The following is a 15928-nucleotide window of genomic DNA, read 5'->3' on the forward strand; positions in this document are numbered from 1 at the left end:
CACGGAACTGGAACAGTAGAGGTGTATTTCAAGGTGAAGTGGGTCAGGGGTGTACACAGTAATTTGTTTAGGCAGACCACTGTAGAGAGCCATCTGTGGAGGCGGAGACTCTGAGCCCTGTAATTCAGCAGGGCAGCTGGGGTGCTGCAGATGGCCGAAGAGGTGGAGAAAAAATAACCGGGAGAAGAGTTGGTTGTGGAGGAGAGAGAGGGGGAGTGGGAGGAAAATAGAGAGGGAGAAGAGGAGGGGGGATATATGATAAAGGGAGGAGAGTGGGAGAGGGAGGAGAGGGAAGGTGGTGCAGGACAAAGAGAGAGGGGAGGTGGTGCAGGACAAAGAGAGAGGGAAGGTGGTGCAGGACAAAGAGAGAGTGAAATGTGGTGCAGGACAAAGAGACAGGGAAGGAGGTACAGGACAAAGAGGGGAGGAGGTGGTGCAGGACAAAGAGAGAGGGAAATGTGGTGCAGGACAAAGAGAGGAGGAGGTGCAGGACAAAGAGAGAGGGAAGGTGGTGCAGGACAAAGAGGGGAGGAGGTGCAGGACAAAGAGGGGAGGAGGTGCAGGACAAAGAGAGAGGGAAGGTGGTGCAGGACAAAGAGAGAGGGAAGGTGGTACAGGACAAAGAGGGGGAGGAGGTGCAGGACAAAGAGAGAGGGGAGGAGGTGCAGGACAAAGAGAGAGGGAAGGTGGTGCAGGACAAAGAGGGGAGGAGGTGGTGCAGGACAAAGAGAGAGGGAAATGTGGTGCAGGACAAAGAGAGGAGGAGGTGCAGGACAAAGAGAGAGGGAAGGTGGTGCAGGACAAAGAGGGGAGGAGGTGCAGGACAAAGAGGGGAGGAGGTGCAGGACAAAGAGAGAGCGAAGGTGGTGCAGGACAAAGAGAGAGGGAAGGTGGTACAGGACAAAGAGGGGGAGGAGGTGCAGGACAAAGAGAGAGGGGAGGAGGTGCAGGACAAAGAGAGAGGGAAGGTGGTGCAGGACAAAGTGAGGGAAGGTGGTGCAGGACAAAGAGAGAGAGAGAAGGTGGTGCAGGACAAAGAGAGAGGGGAGGAGGTGCAGGACAAAGAGAGAGGGAAGGTGGTGCAGGACAAAGAGAGAGGGAAGGTGGTGCAGGACAAAGAGAGAGGGGAGGAGGTGCAGGACAAAGAGAGAGGGAAGGAGGTGGGAGAAACAGGGTGGTCGGGTTGCTTTCCTATCATCCAAGTTAGTCCCTCATTCTGTACTGACATTAGAAATGGCTGTATTAGAAATAGAGGTATGAATGTTTAAACCAAGTTGGGATCCTTAACCTTACGAAAAATCCCTCCCACAAAATGGAAATCACATTGCAGTTGTCACAAAACCTATTATTTTCAGGTGTAATAGCCTAACTAGACGATAGTTTATAAAGGCCTGGGGAAAGTTGTCATTTAAATTAAACCAGAGATTACCCTAACCCCCCCCCCCCCCCCCCCCCACGTCAGTGAGGTCATCCTGACTGTCTCTACCAACGTCAGTGGGGTCATCCTGACTGTCTCTACCAACGTCAGTGGGATCATCCTGACTGTCTCTACCAACGTCAGTGGGGTCATCCTGACTGTCTCTACCAACGTCAGTGCGGTCATCCTGACTGTCTCTACCAACGTCAGTGGGGTCATCCTGACTGTCTCTACCAACGTCAGTGGGGTCATCCTGACTGTCTCTACCAACGTCAGTGCGGTCATCCTGACTGTCTCTACCAACGTCAGTGGGGTCATCCTGACTGTCTCTACCCAACGTCAGCAGGGTCATCCTGACTGTCTCTACCAACGTCAGCGGGGTCATCCTGACTGTCTCTATCAACGTCAGTGGGGTCATCCTGACTGTCTCTACCAATGTCAGTGGGGTCATCCTGACTGTCTCTACCAACGTCAGTGGGATCATCCTGACTGTCTCTACCAACGTCAGTGGGGTCATCCTGACTGTCTCTACCAACGTCAGTGCGGTCATCCTGACTGTCTCTACCAACGTCAGTGGGGTCATCCTGACTGTCTCTACCAACGTCAGTGGGGTCATCCTGACTGTCTCTACCAACGTCAGTGCGGTCATCCTGACTGTCTCTACCAACGTCAGTGGGGTCATCCTGACTGTCTCTACCCAACGTCAGCAGGGTCATCCTGACTGTCTCTACCAACGTCAGCGGGGTCATCCTGACTGTCTCTATCAACGTCAGTGGGGTCATCCTGACTGTCTCTACCAATGTCAGTGGGGTCATCCTGACTGTCTCTACCAACGTCAGTGGGGTCATCCTGACTGTCTCTACCAACGTCAGTGGGGTCATCCTGACTGTCTCTACCAGCGTCAGTGGGGTCATCCTGACTGTCTCTATCAACGTCAGTGGGGTCATCCTGACTGTCTCTACCAACGTCAGTGCGGTCATCCTGACTGTCTCTACCAACGTCAGTGGGGTCATCCTGACTGTCTCTACCAACGTCAGTGGGGTCATCCTGACTGTCTCTACCAACGTCAGTGCGGTCATCCTGACTGTCTCTACCAACGTCAGTGGGGTCATCCTGACTGTCTCTACCCAACGTCAGCAGGGTCATCCTGACTGTCTCTACCAACGTCAGCGGGGTCATCCTGACTGTCTCTATCAACGTCAGTGGGGTCATCCTGACTGTCTCTACCAATGTCAGTGGGGTCATCCTGACTGTCTCTACCAACGTCAGTGGGGTCATCCTGACTGTCTCTACCAACGTCAGTGGGGTCATCCTGACTGTCTCTACCAACGTCAGTGGGGTCATCCTGACTGTCTCTATCAACGTCAGTGGGGTCATCCTGACTGTCTCTACCAACGTCAGTGGGGTCATCCTGACTGTCTCTACCAACGTCAGTGGGGTCATCCTGACTGTCTCTACCAACGTCAGGGGGGTCATCCTGACTGTCTCTACCAACGTCAGCGGGGTCATCCTGACTGTCTCTACCAACGTCAGTGGGGTCATCCTGACTGTCTCTACCCAACGTCAGGGGGGAAATCTAGAGCCTCTGAGGGCGTAGGACCTTTTTAATAGCTATGGGGCAGAGTTGATAATATATGTAAAGAGATAGTAGTAGTTTTCTCGTTTAAATAAGTATTGTGCTTGCTATGTTAATGATTGACACTTTTTTCACGTTTTTATCAGACCAATTGTGTTTATCTGACTGTTATTGAAATGGTGGAACAATAATAACACGATCAATTGTTGACTAAAGTCAAGAAGATGAATGCACAGTGTATTATTATAGGAAAGCATATCACATAACCGTGGTGGTAGATGGCCTCCCTTATCACCGCACAAAAAACAATTGGGCCAGTTACGTAAGTGACAAGCTTCCATGATCAATGGGAAGTGTGAGAATCAAACTGATTAAGTAAAGTGAGCTTCACTTTCAAAGGTTGGTCATTTTAATTCCCTCCAGTGTTCGGCTCTCTCTCACACACACAGGGACGACCATGTGTTTACGGTCCAGATAACAGCACCTGCTATTTACAAAATAAATCATGATAAAGGAGACATGCCAATACTAACTGCTACAATACAATACCTCACACGTAGCTAACTGCTACAGTACTTCACGCGTAGCTAACTGCTGAAATACATGCTAAGCCGTCTTCAGTAGGCTCCAAGCACTGGTTTCTTTATTTTATGTTCTTTGTTTTATGTCAGGGACCGAGCACAGTATTGAACAAATATTGCACCATATTTAGCTAAATATCTAATTACTATATTTTATCTCCAGCTTTTAGAATGGGCCTCAAATGTTATCCCATCCTCATCTCTTGGCCCTTGTTGAACACTTTCTCTCCAGAGTTGGGTTTATTTTTAAGTCACTGGCAAAGCCTGTTTCCAATCACATTGTTTGTACTTGTACTTAAGGTCTACCCATTCCTCTGCCCAACAGTATCTGTCCCTACAGCTCCTATTTATTACATCACAACTCCTTTCATTTCCTTCTTCTCCATGTAAACTCTCTACCTTTCCCTTCCTGGGACCGGCTTATCAGGTAAGACTGGGGATTCCCCAAACTCTGACAATAGGAAAACTCTGAATCCTAAGGGCAATCTGACCATCTCCTCTCTCTCCTCTTTTCTCCTCCTCCTCCTCCTCTTCCTTTCTGCCTCTCCTCCTCTCCATTTAGAGCTGAATAGAGCAACTGACTGGCCACTCTCTTAGGCTCTATCCCAAATTGCACCGTATTTACTATAGAGTGCACTACTTATGACCCAGACCCATAGGGCTCTCATCAGAAGTAGTTTAGAATGTAAGGACTAGAGTTCCATTTGGACAACAGCCTGTCATGGATACCTCAGCCCTCCAGCCCTGCAGACAAGTGAATTACACAGTTTACCCACTTCTTTTCAAATGCTATTTTTTTCTTGTCTTTCTTTTTTGTTGCACTGTGGCGACTGGAGAGCTTCTTAGCTATTACCCAGGATTCTCCTTGTCTGCACGCACACGCGCACACACACACACACACACACACACGCACACTCACACATAATGAACCTTCTTTAGAGCTGCAGCGACAGTCTCAGACGTTTTGCGTCGTTAGTTCGTCGTGGGATTTCTGTGACTTGGATCTTCTTTTCTTTGCAGACACTTTGAAGTCACCTTAAATCTCCTGGCCAGATTCAGTATATGATAGTCACTGTTTCTCTATCGTGTTGGTTAAAGTTGTGGTTTTCTTCCTTAATGGTCGGTCATTCTTTTAGTTGTTTAAATTTTAAAGAAAACAGCAGCAGTTGCTAGCTTGCCCATCCAGTCCCTCACCTCTCTGTCTTTAAAACACATTATATAGATATAGATGGAAGCTTACAGTACATTAACTGTGACTAAAACATCCTATATTAGGTAGATACTTACACTACATATGAAATGTGTTGATGCTAAGATAGAAGCCTGCAGTACATATGAGATGTGTTGTTGCTAAGATACAAGGCTGCAGTACATATGAGATGTGTTGTTGCTAAGATACAAGGCTGCAGTACATATGAGATGTGTTGTTGCTAAGATACAAGGCTGCAGTACATATGAGATGTGTTGTTGCTAAGATACAAGGCTGCAGTACATATGAGATGTGTTGTTGCTAAGATACAAGGCTGCAGTACATATGAGATGTGTTGTTGCTAAGATACAAGGCTGCAGTACATATGAGATGTGTTGTTGCTGATACAAGGCTGCAGTACATATGAGATGTGTTGTTGCTAAGATACAAGGCTGCAGTACATATGAGATGTGTTGTTGCTAAGATACAAGGCTGCAGTACATATGAGATGTGTTGTTGCTAAGATACAAGGCTGCAGTACATATGACATAACACCACATAAACTCAGCTAAAAGAGAAACTTTTTTAGGACCCTGTCTTTCAAAGAAAATTCCCATGCTTGTTCAATGAACCATAAACAATTAATGAACATGCACCTGCAGAACGGTCGTTAAGACACTAACAGCTTACTAACAGCAGTACAAGTGGTCAATTAAGGTCACAGTTATGAAAACTTAGGACACTAAAGAGGCCTTTCTACTGACTCTGAAAAACACCAAAAGAAAGATGCCCAGTGTCCCTGCTCATCTGTGTGAATTTGCCTTAGGCATGCTGCACGGAGGCATGAGGACTGCAGATGTGGCCAGGGCAATAAATTGCAATGTCCGTACTGTGAGACGCCTAAGACAGGGAGATGGGACGGACAGCTGATCGTCCTCGCAGTGGCAGACCATGTGTGAACAACACCTGCACAGGATCGGTACATCCGAACATCTCACCTGCAGGACAGATACAAGATGGCAACAACAAGCACCTGAGTTACACCAGGAACGCACAATCCCTCCATCAGTGCTCAGACTGTCCCCATTAGGCTGAGAGAGCCTGGACTGAGGGCTTGTAGGCCTGTTGTAAGGCAGGTCCTCACCAGACATCACCGGCAACAACGTCGCCTATGGGCACAAACCCACTGTCGCTGGACCAGACAGGACTGGCAAAAAGTGCTCTTTACTGACGAGTCGCGGTTTTGTTGTGATGGTCGGATTCGCGTTTATTGTCGACGGAATGAGCGTTACACCGAGGCCTGTACTCTGGAGCGGGATCGATTTGGATGTGGAGGGTCTGTCATGGTCTGGGGCGGTGTGTCACAGCATCATCGGACTGAGCTTGTTGTCATTGCAGGCAATCTCAACACTGTGCGTTTCAGGGAAGACATCCTCCTCCCTCATGTGGTACACTTCCTACAGGCTCAGCCTGACATGACCCTCCAGCATGACAATGCCACCAGCCATACTGCTCATTCTGTGCATGATTTCCTGCAAGACAGGAGTATCAGTGTTCTGGCCAGCGAAGAGCCCGGATCACAATCACATTGAGCACGTCTGCGACCTGTTGGATCGGAGGGTGAGGGCTAAGGCCATTCCCCCCAGAAATGTCCGGGAACTTGCAGGTGCCTTGGTGGAAGAGTGCGGTAACATCTCACAGCGAGAACTGGCAAATCTGCACTGCAGTACATAATGCAGCTGATAGCCACACCAGATACTGACTGTTAATTTTGATTTTGACCCCCATCCTTTGTTCAGGGACACATTATTCCATTTCTGTTAGTCACATGTCTGTGGAACTTGTTCAGTTTTTGTCTCAGTTGTTGAATCTTGTTATGTTCATACAGATATTTACACATGTTAAGTTTGCTGAAAATAAACGCAGTTGACAGTTAGAGGACGTTTATTTTTTGCTGAGTTTATTACGTGTAGGTATGCAGTAGGTAGGTATGCAGTAGGTAGGTATGCCCTAGGTAGGTATGCAGTAGGTAGGTATGCAGTAGGTAGGTATGCAGTAGGTAGGTATGCAGTAGGTAGGTATGCAGTACATTATGACATATGAGTGGTGTTTAAGATTCTGTCGACTGTGACTTCACATTGGAAGTTATCCAGGGATCAGCCCTATCCACAGTGACAGTGACACAGCTTTCTACTTTACAAGAAGAGTTGTAGGCTCTTTCAGTTACCGTGACACAGTTAGCCCGAGGCTGGGTTCCTCTATGGCGTTAACAGCCCCTCTAAGGCACATCAGTCAGGACAGGGCCACTTAAAGTTCCATTCTGGGATTTGAAAAACAACACAACGGTAGCCCTGCCACTTGTTTTGATATACAGCTAAAGGATGGGCTAGGGAAATGTAACCCCTCGCAAATTCAAAAGGAATTCATTTATAAAATGTTTTTTTTATTAAGAATCCATAGGTGCATATCAACAATTGGAATGACCATTGAACAGATTCTCAGATTGTAGTCTTAAGTGAGGACAGGGCCATCGTTAGTTACACAGTTGCACAGCAAGTGCTTTGCTTGGGTAATAAGACTGCATGCAATTATTTGTATTTATTATGGACCCCCATTAGTTCCTACTAAGACAGCAGCTACTCTTCCTGGGGTTTATTATGGATCCCCATTAGTTCCTGCCAAGGCAGCAGCTACTCTTCCTGGGGTTTATTAAGGATCCCCATTAGTTCCTACTAAGACAGCAGCTACTCTTCCTGGGGTTTATTAAGGATCCCCATTAGTTCCTACTAAGACAGCAGCTACTCTTCCTGGGGTTTATTATGGATCCCCATTAGTTCCTGCCAAGACAGCAGCTACTCTTCCTGTGGTTTATTATGGATCCCCATTAGTTCCTACTAAGGCAGCAGCTACTCTTCCTGGGGTTTATTATGGATCCCCATTAGTTCCTGCCAAGGCAGCAGCTACTCTTCCTGTGGTTTATTATGGATCCCCATTAGTTCCTGCCAAGACAGCAGCTACTCTTCCTGTGGTTTATTAAGGATCCCCATTAGTTCCTACTAAGACAGCAGCTACTCTTCCTGGGGTTTATTAAGGATCCCCATTAGTTCCTACTAAGACAGCAGCTACTCTTCCTGGGGTTTATTATGGATCCCCATTAGTTCCTGCCAAGACAGCAGCTACTCTTCCTGTGGTTTATTATGGATCCCAATTAGTTCCTACTAAGGCAGCAGCTACTCTTCCTGTGGTTTATTATGGATCCCCATTAGTTCCTGCCAAGGCAGCAGCTACTCTTCCTGTGGTTTATTATGGATCCCCATTAGTTCCTGCCAAGACAGCAGCTACTCTTCCTGTGGTTTATTATGGATCCCCATTAGTTCCTACTAAGACAGCAGCTACTCTTCCTGGGGTTTATTAAGGATCCCCATTAGTTCCTACTAAGGCAGCAGCTACTCTTCCTGGGGTTTATTATGGATCCCCATTAGTTCCTGCCAAGACAGCAGCTACTCTTCCTGTGGTTTATTATGGATCCCCATTAGTTCCTACTAAGGCAGCAGCTACTCTTCCTGGGGTTTATTATGGATCCCCATTAGTTCCTGCCAAGGCAGCAGCTACTCTTCCTGTGGTTTATTATGGATCCCCATTAGTTCCTACTAAGGCAGCAGCTACTCTTCCTGGGGTTTATTATGGATCCCCATTAGTTCCTGCCAAGGCAGCAGCTACTCTTCCTGTGGTTTATTATGGATCCCCATTAGTTCCTACTAAGGCAGCAGCTACTCTTCCTGGGGTTTATTAGGGATCCCCATTAGTTCCTGCCAAGGCAGCAGCTACTCTTCCTGTGGTTTATTAGGGATCCCCATTAGTTCCTGCCAAGGCAGCGGCTACTCTTCCTGGGGTTTATTATGGATCCCCATTAGTTCCTGCCAAGGCAGCAGCTACTCTTCCTGTGGTTTATTATGGATCCCCATTAGTTCCTACTAAGGCAGCAGCTACTCTTCCTGGGGTTTATTAGGGATCCCCATTAGTTCCTGCCAAGGCAGCAGCTACTCTTCCTGTGGTTTATTAGGGATCCCCATTAGTTCCTGCCAAGGCAGCGGCTACTCTTCCTGGGGTTTATTATGGATCCCCATTAGTTCCTACTAATTTCACCTTTATTTAACCAGGTAGGCTAGTTGAGAACAAGTTCTCATTTGCAACTGCGACCTGGCCAAGATAAGGCGTAGCAGTGTGAACAGACAACACAGAGTTACACATGGAGTAAACAATTAACAAGTCAATAACACAGTAGAAAAAAAGGGGAGTCTATATATACATTGTGTGCAAAAGGCATGAGGTAGGCAAATAATTACAATTATGCAGATTAACACTGGAGTGATAAATGATCAGATGGTTATGTACAGGTAGAGATATTGGTGTGCAAAAGAGCAGAAAAATAAAAAATAAATAAATAAAAACAGTATGGGGATGAGGTAGGTGAAAATGGGTGGGCTATTTACCAATAGACTATGTACAGCTGCAGCGATCGGTTAGCTGCTCAGATAGCAGATGTTTGAAGTTGGTGAGGGAGATAAAAGTCTCCAACTTCAGCGATTTTTGCAATTCCTACTAAGGCAGCAGCTACTCTTCCTGGGGTTTATTATGGATCCCTATTAGTTCCTGCCAAGGCAGCAGCTACTCTTCCTGAGGTTTATTATGGATCCCCATTAGTTCCTGCCAAGGCAGCAGCTACTCTTCCTGGGGTTTATTATGGATCCCTATTAGTTCCTGCTAAGGCAGCGGCTACTCTTCCTGGGGTTTATTTTGGATCCCTATTAGTTCCTGCCAAGGCAGCGGCTACTCTTCCTGGGGTTTATTATGGATCCCCATTAGTTCCTGCCAAGGCAGCAGCTACTCTTCCTGGGGTTTATTATGGATCCCTATTAGTTCCTGCCAAGGCAGCAGCTACTCTTCCTGGTGTTTATTATGGATCCCCATTAGTTCCTGTAGTACTGTGCGCCTCCGGTAGTCTGTTCTGGACTTGGGGACTGTGACTAATCCTCTTGTGGCATGTCTTTTGGGGTATGTATGGGTGTCTGAGCTGTGTGCTCGTTGTTTAGACAGACACCTCAGTACATTCAACTTGTCAACTCTTCTTACAAAAACAAGTAGTGATGAAGTCAATCTCCTCCACTTTGAGCCAGGAGAGATTGACATGCATATTATTAATGTTAGCTCTCCGTGTACTTTTAAGTGCCAGCCATGCTGCCCTGTTCTGAGACAGCCGTGCTGCTCTGTTCTGAGACAGCCGTGCTGCCCTGTTCTGAGACAGCCGTGCTGCCCTGTTCTGAGACAGCCGTGCTGCCCTATTCTGAGACAGCCGTGCTGCCCTGTTCTGAGCCAGCCGTGCTGCCCTGTTCTGAGACAGCCGTGCTGCCCTGTTCTGAGCCAGCCGTGCTGCCCTGTTCTGAGACAGCCGTGCTGCCCTGTTCTGAGCCAGCCGTGCTGCCCTGTTCTGAGACAGCCGTGCTGCCCTGTTCTGAGCCAGCCGTGCTGCCCTGTTCTGAGCCAGCCGTGCTGCCCTGTTCTGAGACAGCCGTGCTGCCCTGTTCTGAGACAGCCGTGCTGCCCTGTTCTGAGACAGCCGTGCTGCCCTGTTCTGAGACAGCCGTGCTGCCCTGTTCTGAGCCAGCCGTGCTGTCCTGTTCTGAGCCAGCCGTGCTGCCCTGTTCTGAGACAGCCGTGCTGCCCTGTTCTGAGACAGCCGTGCTGCCCTGTTCTGAGCCAGCCGTGCTGCCCTGTTCTGAGACAGCCGTGCTGCCCTGTTCTGAGCCAGCCGTGCTGCCCTGTTCTGAGACAGCCGTGCTGCCCTGTTTTGAGCCAACTGCAATTTCCCTAAGTCCCTCTTTGTGGCACCTGACCACACTGCAAGTGATTGCATTGTCACACTTAATCGTACACACACTGCCACTGTGTTTCTTATGGACTTTCATTGACAGTTGAAACCTTCCAACTCACCCTGTTGTTTCTTCAACATGGAAAACAAAACCTACAAGTGAATACCTCCATATTCCCATTTCATGGAATACATTGCTACATACTGTAGTGAAGAACTCTCATTTTAAGTGAACTCATAACTAGAATAATAACATTGACTAAAAGCAAAGATATTCAAATATAATAATGGCCTGAAGATGTTCCACCCCCCCCCCCCACCCCCACCCCCCGAAATCCTTTTACAGGGTCCCATCACACTGCTTCATCTTAACCTCGCAGTGACACTTGATGCAAACTTAATTTACTTAAACCTGTTCCATCTGCCTCGCCTTGGATTGAGAATATCGCCCCGTGGACACAGTGTAGTTAGTTGTTACTTTGCCAGTTCTCCAACCCCTCACACACTGACTCATACATAAGAGCGTAGTCTAATATAAATGCATTAGGATGCTGGATTCACACCAAGTTCTGCTGTTTATCTCCCTTCCCTGCTTTTGGAGTTATAATGTCAAACCCCTTTCTGACTCATAAGAAGGTACTAAAAGCATTCATATGCTAAGTACGTGCAGATTTCTGTTATTTGGTTTATGAGTGCTTTACTTACATTCCATTAACTGTTGCATTGTATGATGGTAGTCTAAAATACATGCAGATTTCTGTTATTTGGTTTATGAGTGCTTTACCCTACATTCCATTAACTGTTGCATTGTATGATGGTAGTCTAAAATACATGCAATAGGATGCTAGGTTCTTATTTTCTTATTTCCGTGTTACTTTCCTTTCTAAAAGTGTAAGAAGGTACTCTGAAACCGACAACCGTTAGAATATCAATCTCAATGACAACCATTAGAATGTCAATTTCTGGTCTGACTGGTCTTTTTACTGCATTTGGTTGATAATGGCTCCTACTTACATCCCATTAACTGTTGCATTAACATCATGGATCAAACGGATGCTGCAGGGCCTGTAATTAATGTCGGAGGCGTCTCTTGAGGCTACCTTGTAATGGTGGCGGTGTTGGGTCACTACCAGTTAGTATAATGCCGTTAATTGCTCCCAGAATAAGATCCTTTAACATTTTAAAGACATAATGGCTGCATTTTCACAGGAAAGCCAATTCTGATTGGTCAATAGACCAATTATTGAAAACATGATCAGAATTGGGCTGCCTGTGTAAACGCAGCCATATTGACTTCAGTGAACTCCTAAGGCTGGCCATGTTGTGCTGTTGAAACATATAAATATACATAGAAATATGCTTGTTTTTGTGTCATTTAATATACATTTGCCATTCCAAACACACAACACATGAAGTCTAAACTAAGTTTAGAGAACTACGATTATCTCCTGATGTCAAACTAATGCAGTGTTAGCAAAGACTTAATTATGTTCTCTCCATTTTTTTGTTTTCTCACTTTTTCAGACGAATGCACAGTGACGAGGTCGTACCTATTCCTCCACAAGTTCTGGTTCTTCAGTACCATCTACTACTTTGGTAACTGGGTGTTTATCGGGGTATGTGTTGGAAACTCAAAGATTCGGTTGACAATGTTCTTGCAAAAATGTCACAGATGGTGTAACTATAAGTGCAATTTATAGTGTAAAGGCAGATCAGATTTACTGAGTACTGCTGAGTCTGCTAGAATTATAGCTGCAATTCATTGATTGATTGGTTAAATTGTTTGAACATTAAAGATGACCGCCATACTAGCGTCCTACTTAAACTGCATACGCACATATTTAAACCGCATACTCATTTACTTAAACCGCATACTCATTTACTTAAACCGCATGCTCATTTACTTAAACCACATACTCATTTACTTAATCTGCACACTCAAACCGCCTACTAATTTACTTAAAGTGCATACTCATTTATTGAAACAGCATACTCAAGTACTTAAACCACGTACTCAAGTACTTAAACTGCGTACTAATTTACTTAAACCGCAATCCAATTTACTTAAACCGCGTATACATTTACTTAAGCCGCGTACACATTTACTTAAACTGTGTACTCATTTAAACCGGATACTCATTTACTTAAACTGCATACTCATTTGCTTAATCTGCACACTCAGTTAAACTGCATACTCATTTACTTAAACTCTATACTCATTTACTTAAACTGCACACTCAAACCGCCTACTCATTTACTTAATCCACATACTCATTAACTTAAACCGCATACTCATTTACTTAAACCGCAAACCAATTTACTTAAACCGCGCACACTTTTACTCATTTACTTAAACTGTGTACACATTTACTTAAACTGCATACTCATTCCATTACACCGCCTACTCATTTACTTAAACCGCATACTCATTTACTTAAACTGCGTACTCATTCACTTAATCTGCGTACTCATTTACTTAATCTGCGTACTCATTTACTTAAACTGCGTACTCATTTACTTAAACTGCATACTCATTTACTTAATCTGCGTACTCATTTACTTAATCTGCGTACTCATTTACTTAAACTGCATACTCATTTACTTAATCTGCGTACTCATTTACTTAATCTGCGTACTCATTTACTTAAACTGCATACTCATTTCGGCGTTTGATCTAGTAGAATTCATTGGTCTTTGGAATTCATTGGACTCACGTGTTAGACGTCAGCTGATAATCAGATAAATTGACCTGCTGTACTATTTTCTACATTTCACATACTAGAAAACTTTACTTTTTCACATATTATTTATATAGTACGCTAGTATGGGTATTGGGAGATGGCCCATGACTTATTTCCATACGTTCCATGTTTTCCACCTGTAGGTTCTCCTCATTGACCTGGTGGTGATTGATTGTAAATGTCCACGTTTTCCACCTGTAGGTTCTCCTCATTGACCTGGTGGTGATTGATTGTAAATGTCCATGTTTTCCACCTGTAGGTTCTCCTCATTGACCTGGTGGTGATTGATTGTAAATGTCCATGTTTTCCACCTGTAGGTTCTCCTCATTGACCTGGTGGTGATTGATTGTAAATGTCCATGTTTTCCACCTGTAGGTTCTCCTCATTGACCTGGTGGTGATTGATTGTAAATGTCCATGTTTTCCACCTGTAGGTTCTCCTCATTGACCTGGTGGTGTTTGATTGTAAATGTCCATGTTTTTCACCTGTAGGTTCTCCTCATTGGCCTGGTGGTGTTTGATTGATTGATTTTAACTTTCCATGTTTTCCACCTATAGGTTTTCCTCATCGGCCTGTTGGTGTCATGTTGTAAGGGGAAGAAATCAGTGATCGAAGGCGAGGTGGAGGCAGATGACTCTGACATGAGTGAAGACGAATATGTCCACTGACAAGACCACAGCCTGCCAGACCTGGGTTCAAATACTATTTGAAATGTTTTAAATACTTTTGAGCATTTGCTTTAGCCTGCCTGGGAGTGCCGGGTGGGCGGGGTTTGCATGTTCTGGACTTTTCTATTGGTTCACCTGCAAAAGGCAAGCTTAATCAAATACAATTGAAGTATTTTAAATCATTTTAAACAGTGTGCCCTAATGAATATGGCCCAGGTCTGCTACCTGCATGGACCAGGAGACATTTAAACCGGATTGGTTTCTGTTTCAGCTGGTTTGCAATAACGTAAGAATTTAACATTTGGATTGTTCATACAAGGCAGTAAAACTTTAATTTGAACTGTTGTTTTCTGGTTTCTGCCTGAGATTGGTTAATATTCCACAGCGTTGTGTTGATACTGATGTATTATTATTATTATTATTATTATAACAGGAGAGGGTGATTGTGAGGTTGCTTTTTTCTATTAGGGCAACTTTTTGTTTTTTTGTTCAGTCAAGTGTCTTTGTTCAAAGCAGTATGTAAAACCCTGATTGCATCCCAAATGGCACCCTATTTCAAATATAGTGCACTTCTTTTGACCAAAGCCCTATTGGACCCTGGTCAAAAGTAGTGCACTATATAGGGAATAGTGTTCCATTTTAGATGCAACCCTCTTTGTATTACTATGGTAATGTGCCTGTTGTTTAAAATGTCATCTCCACCAATTCCATGTTTTTATGTTTCCAAAAAGAAAGATTTAGTGTTGCAAAATTCTGGTATATTTTCCAAAATGAGAGGATTCTGAATTTCCTGCTTATTTCTATAGTGATTTGTAGAAAGTTCCCAACATTTTCTAACCATAAGAAAGATCCCTGGTTGAGAACCAAACGGTGAGTTATTCAACAAGCCTGTGGTACTGGATGTTTTGGATCCTGAAAAGACAAGATGTTGTTGGGGAAACATAGTCCAGGATTACTTTTTTATTTGAACTCAGCACATTTTTGTTGACATGTACATTTCTGTAATATATGGCTGGATAAATGTTTATTTTAGCCTTTAACAGATGTATTATTTTTAAGATGACTAACTTAGCACATTCAGCATGTTAACTTACAGCAACAAATACCATATTGATAATGCACATTGCTGAGTTAATATATATTTTATCTTATCCCTGATTTTGGTCGTGTTTGGTTGGGCTTAGCTTGACTAACTGTTATTGCGTTGATGAATTGATTTGCTGTAAAGTTCTCTGAACATGAACTCAGCATAATATCACTGGACTACTGATCACGATGTCAATTTACGTTATGAATTTGGAATAAAATATGAATTCTGAATTGATTATTGCTATGTTTATGTTGTTAATCTATCAATTTCTAACGTTAATTCAGGGATTGCTTTGGACCTTGAACTTGGGGTTGGCGTAGCCATTTGTTTTTCAAGGACTAGACATTAGTGATATTTATTGTGTCCTCTTTAAGACTGTTGATAATAAAGAGGCTGGCCCATCTTATTTTGTGTGCCATGCACTTTTCATCACTGCAATAGATACCATCGATTTAATCTGTCACAGTGGTCATTATTAGCCTACAAGATGGCATGTAGCTGGCTTCAGTACAGTATATATAAAAAAAAGTGCTAACTCATCGCAGGCTTTAGTATTTATTTACCTTCTAGTCATCACCACGGTGACGCTTAATCAATGGCTTCTAGTACTAATGCCTGTACACATATATACAATATGTAGGATCAGTATAATGGTGATCCCTGGGGCTACATAATATAGATAAAAAGACTGGTGTTAAGATGCTAACTCTCCACTATCTCCATACACAGTGGTGATCCCTGGGCTACATACTATAGATAAAAAGACTGGTGTTAAGATGTTAACTCTCCACTATCTC

General features: G+C 44.4%; 1 protein-coding gene across 3 annotated transcripts in view; it reads left to right on the top strand.

Moving 5' to 3' along the window:
• The window catches only part of LOC110514631 (lysosomal cobalamin transport escort protein LMBD1), a 229113-nt gene extending 213748 nt beyond the window's left edge, over positions 1–15365 (top strand). For all 3 annotated transcript variants that reach the window (XM_090243358.1, XM_090243366.1, XM_090243364.1), the window contains 2 exons: positions 12157–12248; positions 13931–15365. In XM_090243358.1, the coding sequence (XP_090099484.1) occupies positions 12157–12248; positions 13931–14041 (203 nt within the window). In that variant the 3' untranslated portion in view covers positions 14042–15365. The remainder of the gene's footprint in view (positions 1–12156; positions 12249–13930) is intronic.
• Positions 15366–15928: the final 563 nt, after the last annotated feature.

This window comes from Oncorhynchus mykiss, chromosome 1 (assembly GCF_057628025.1).
Source record: "Oncorhynchus mykiss isolate SJ-2025 chromosome 1, ASM5762802v1, whole genome shotgun sequence".
NCBI lineage: Eukaryota > Metazoa > Chordata > Actinopteri > Salmoniformes > Salmonidae > Oncorhynchus > Oncorhynchus mykiss.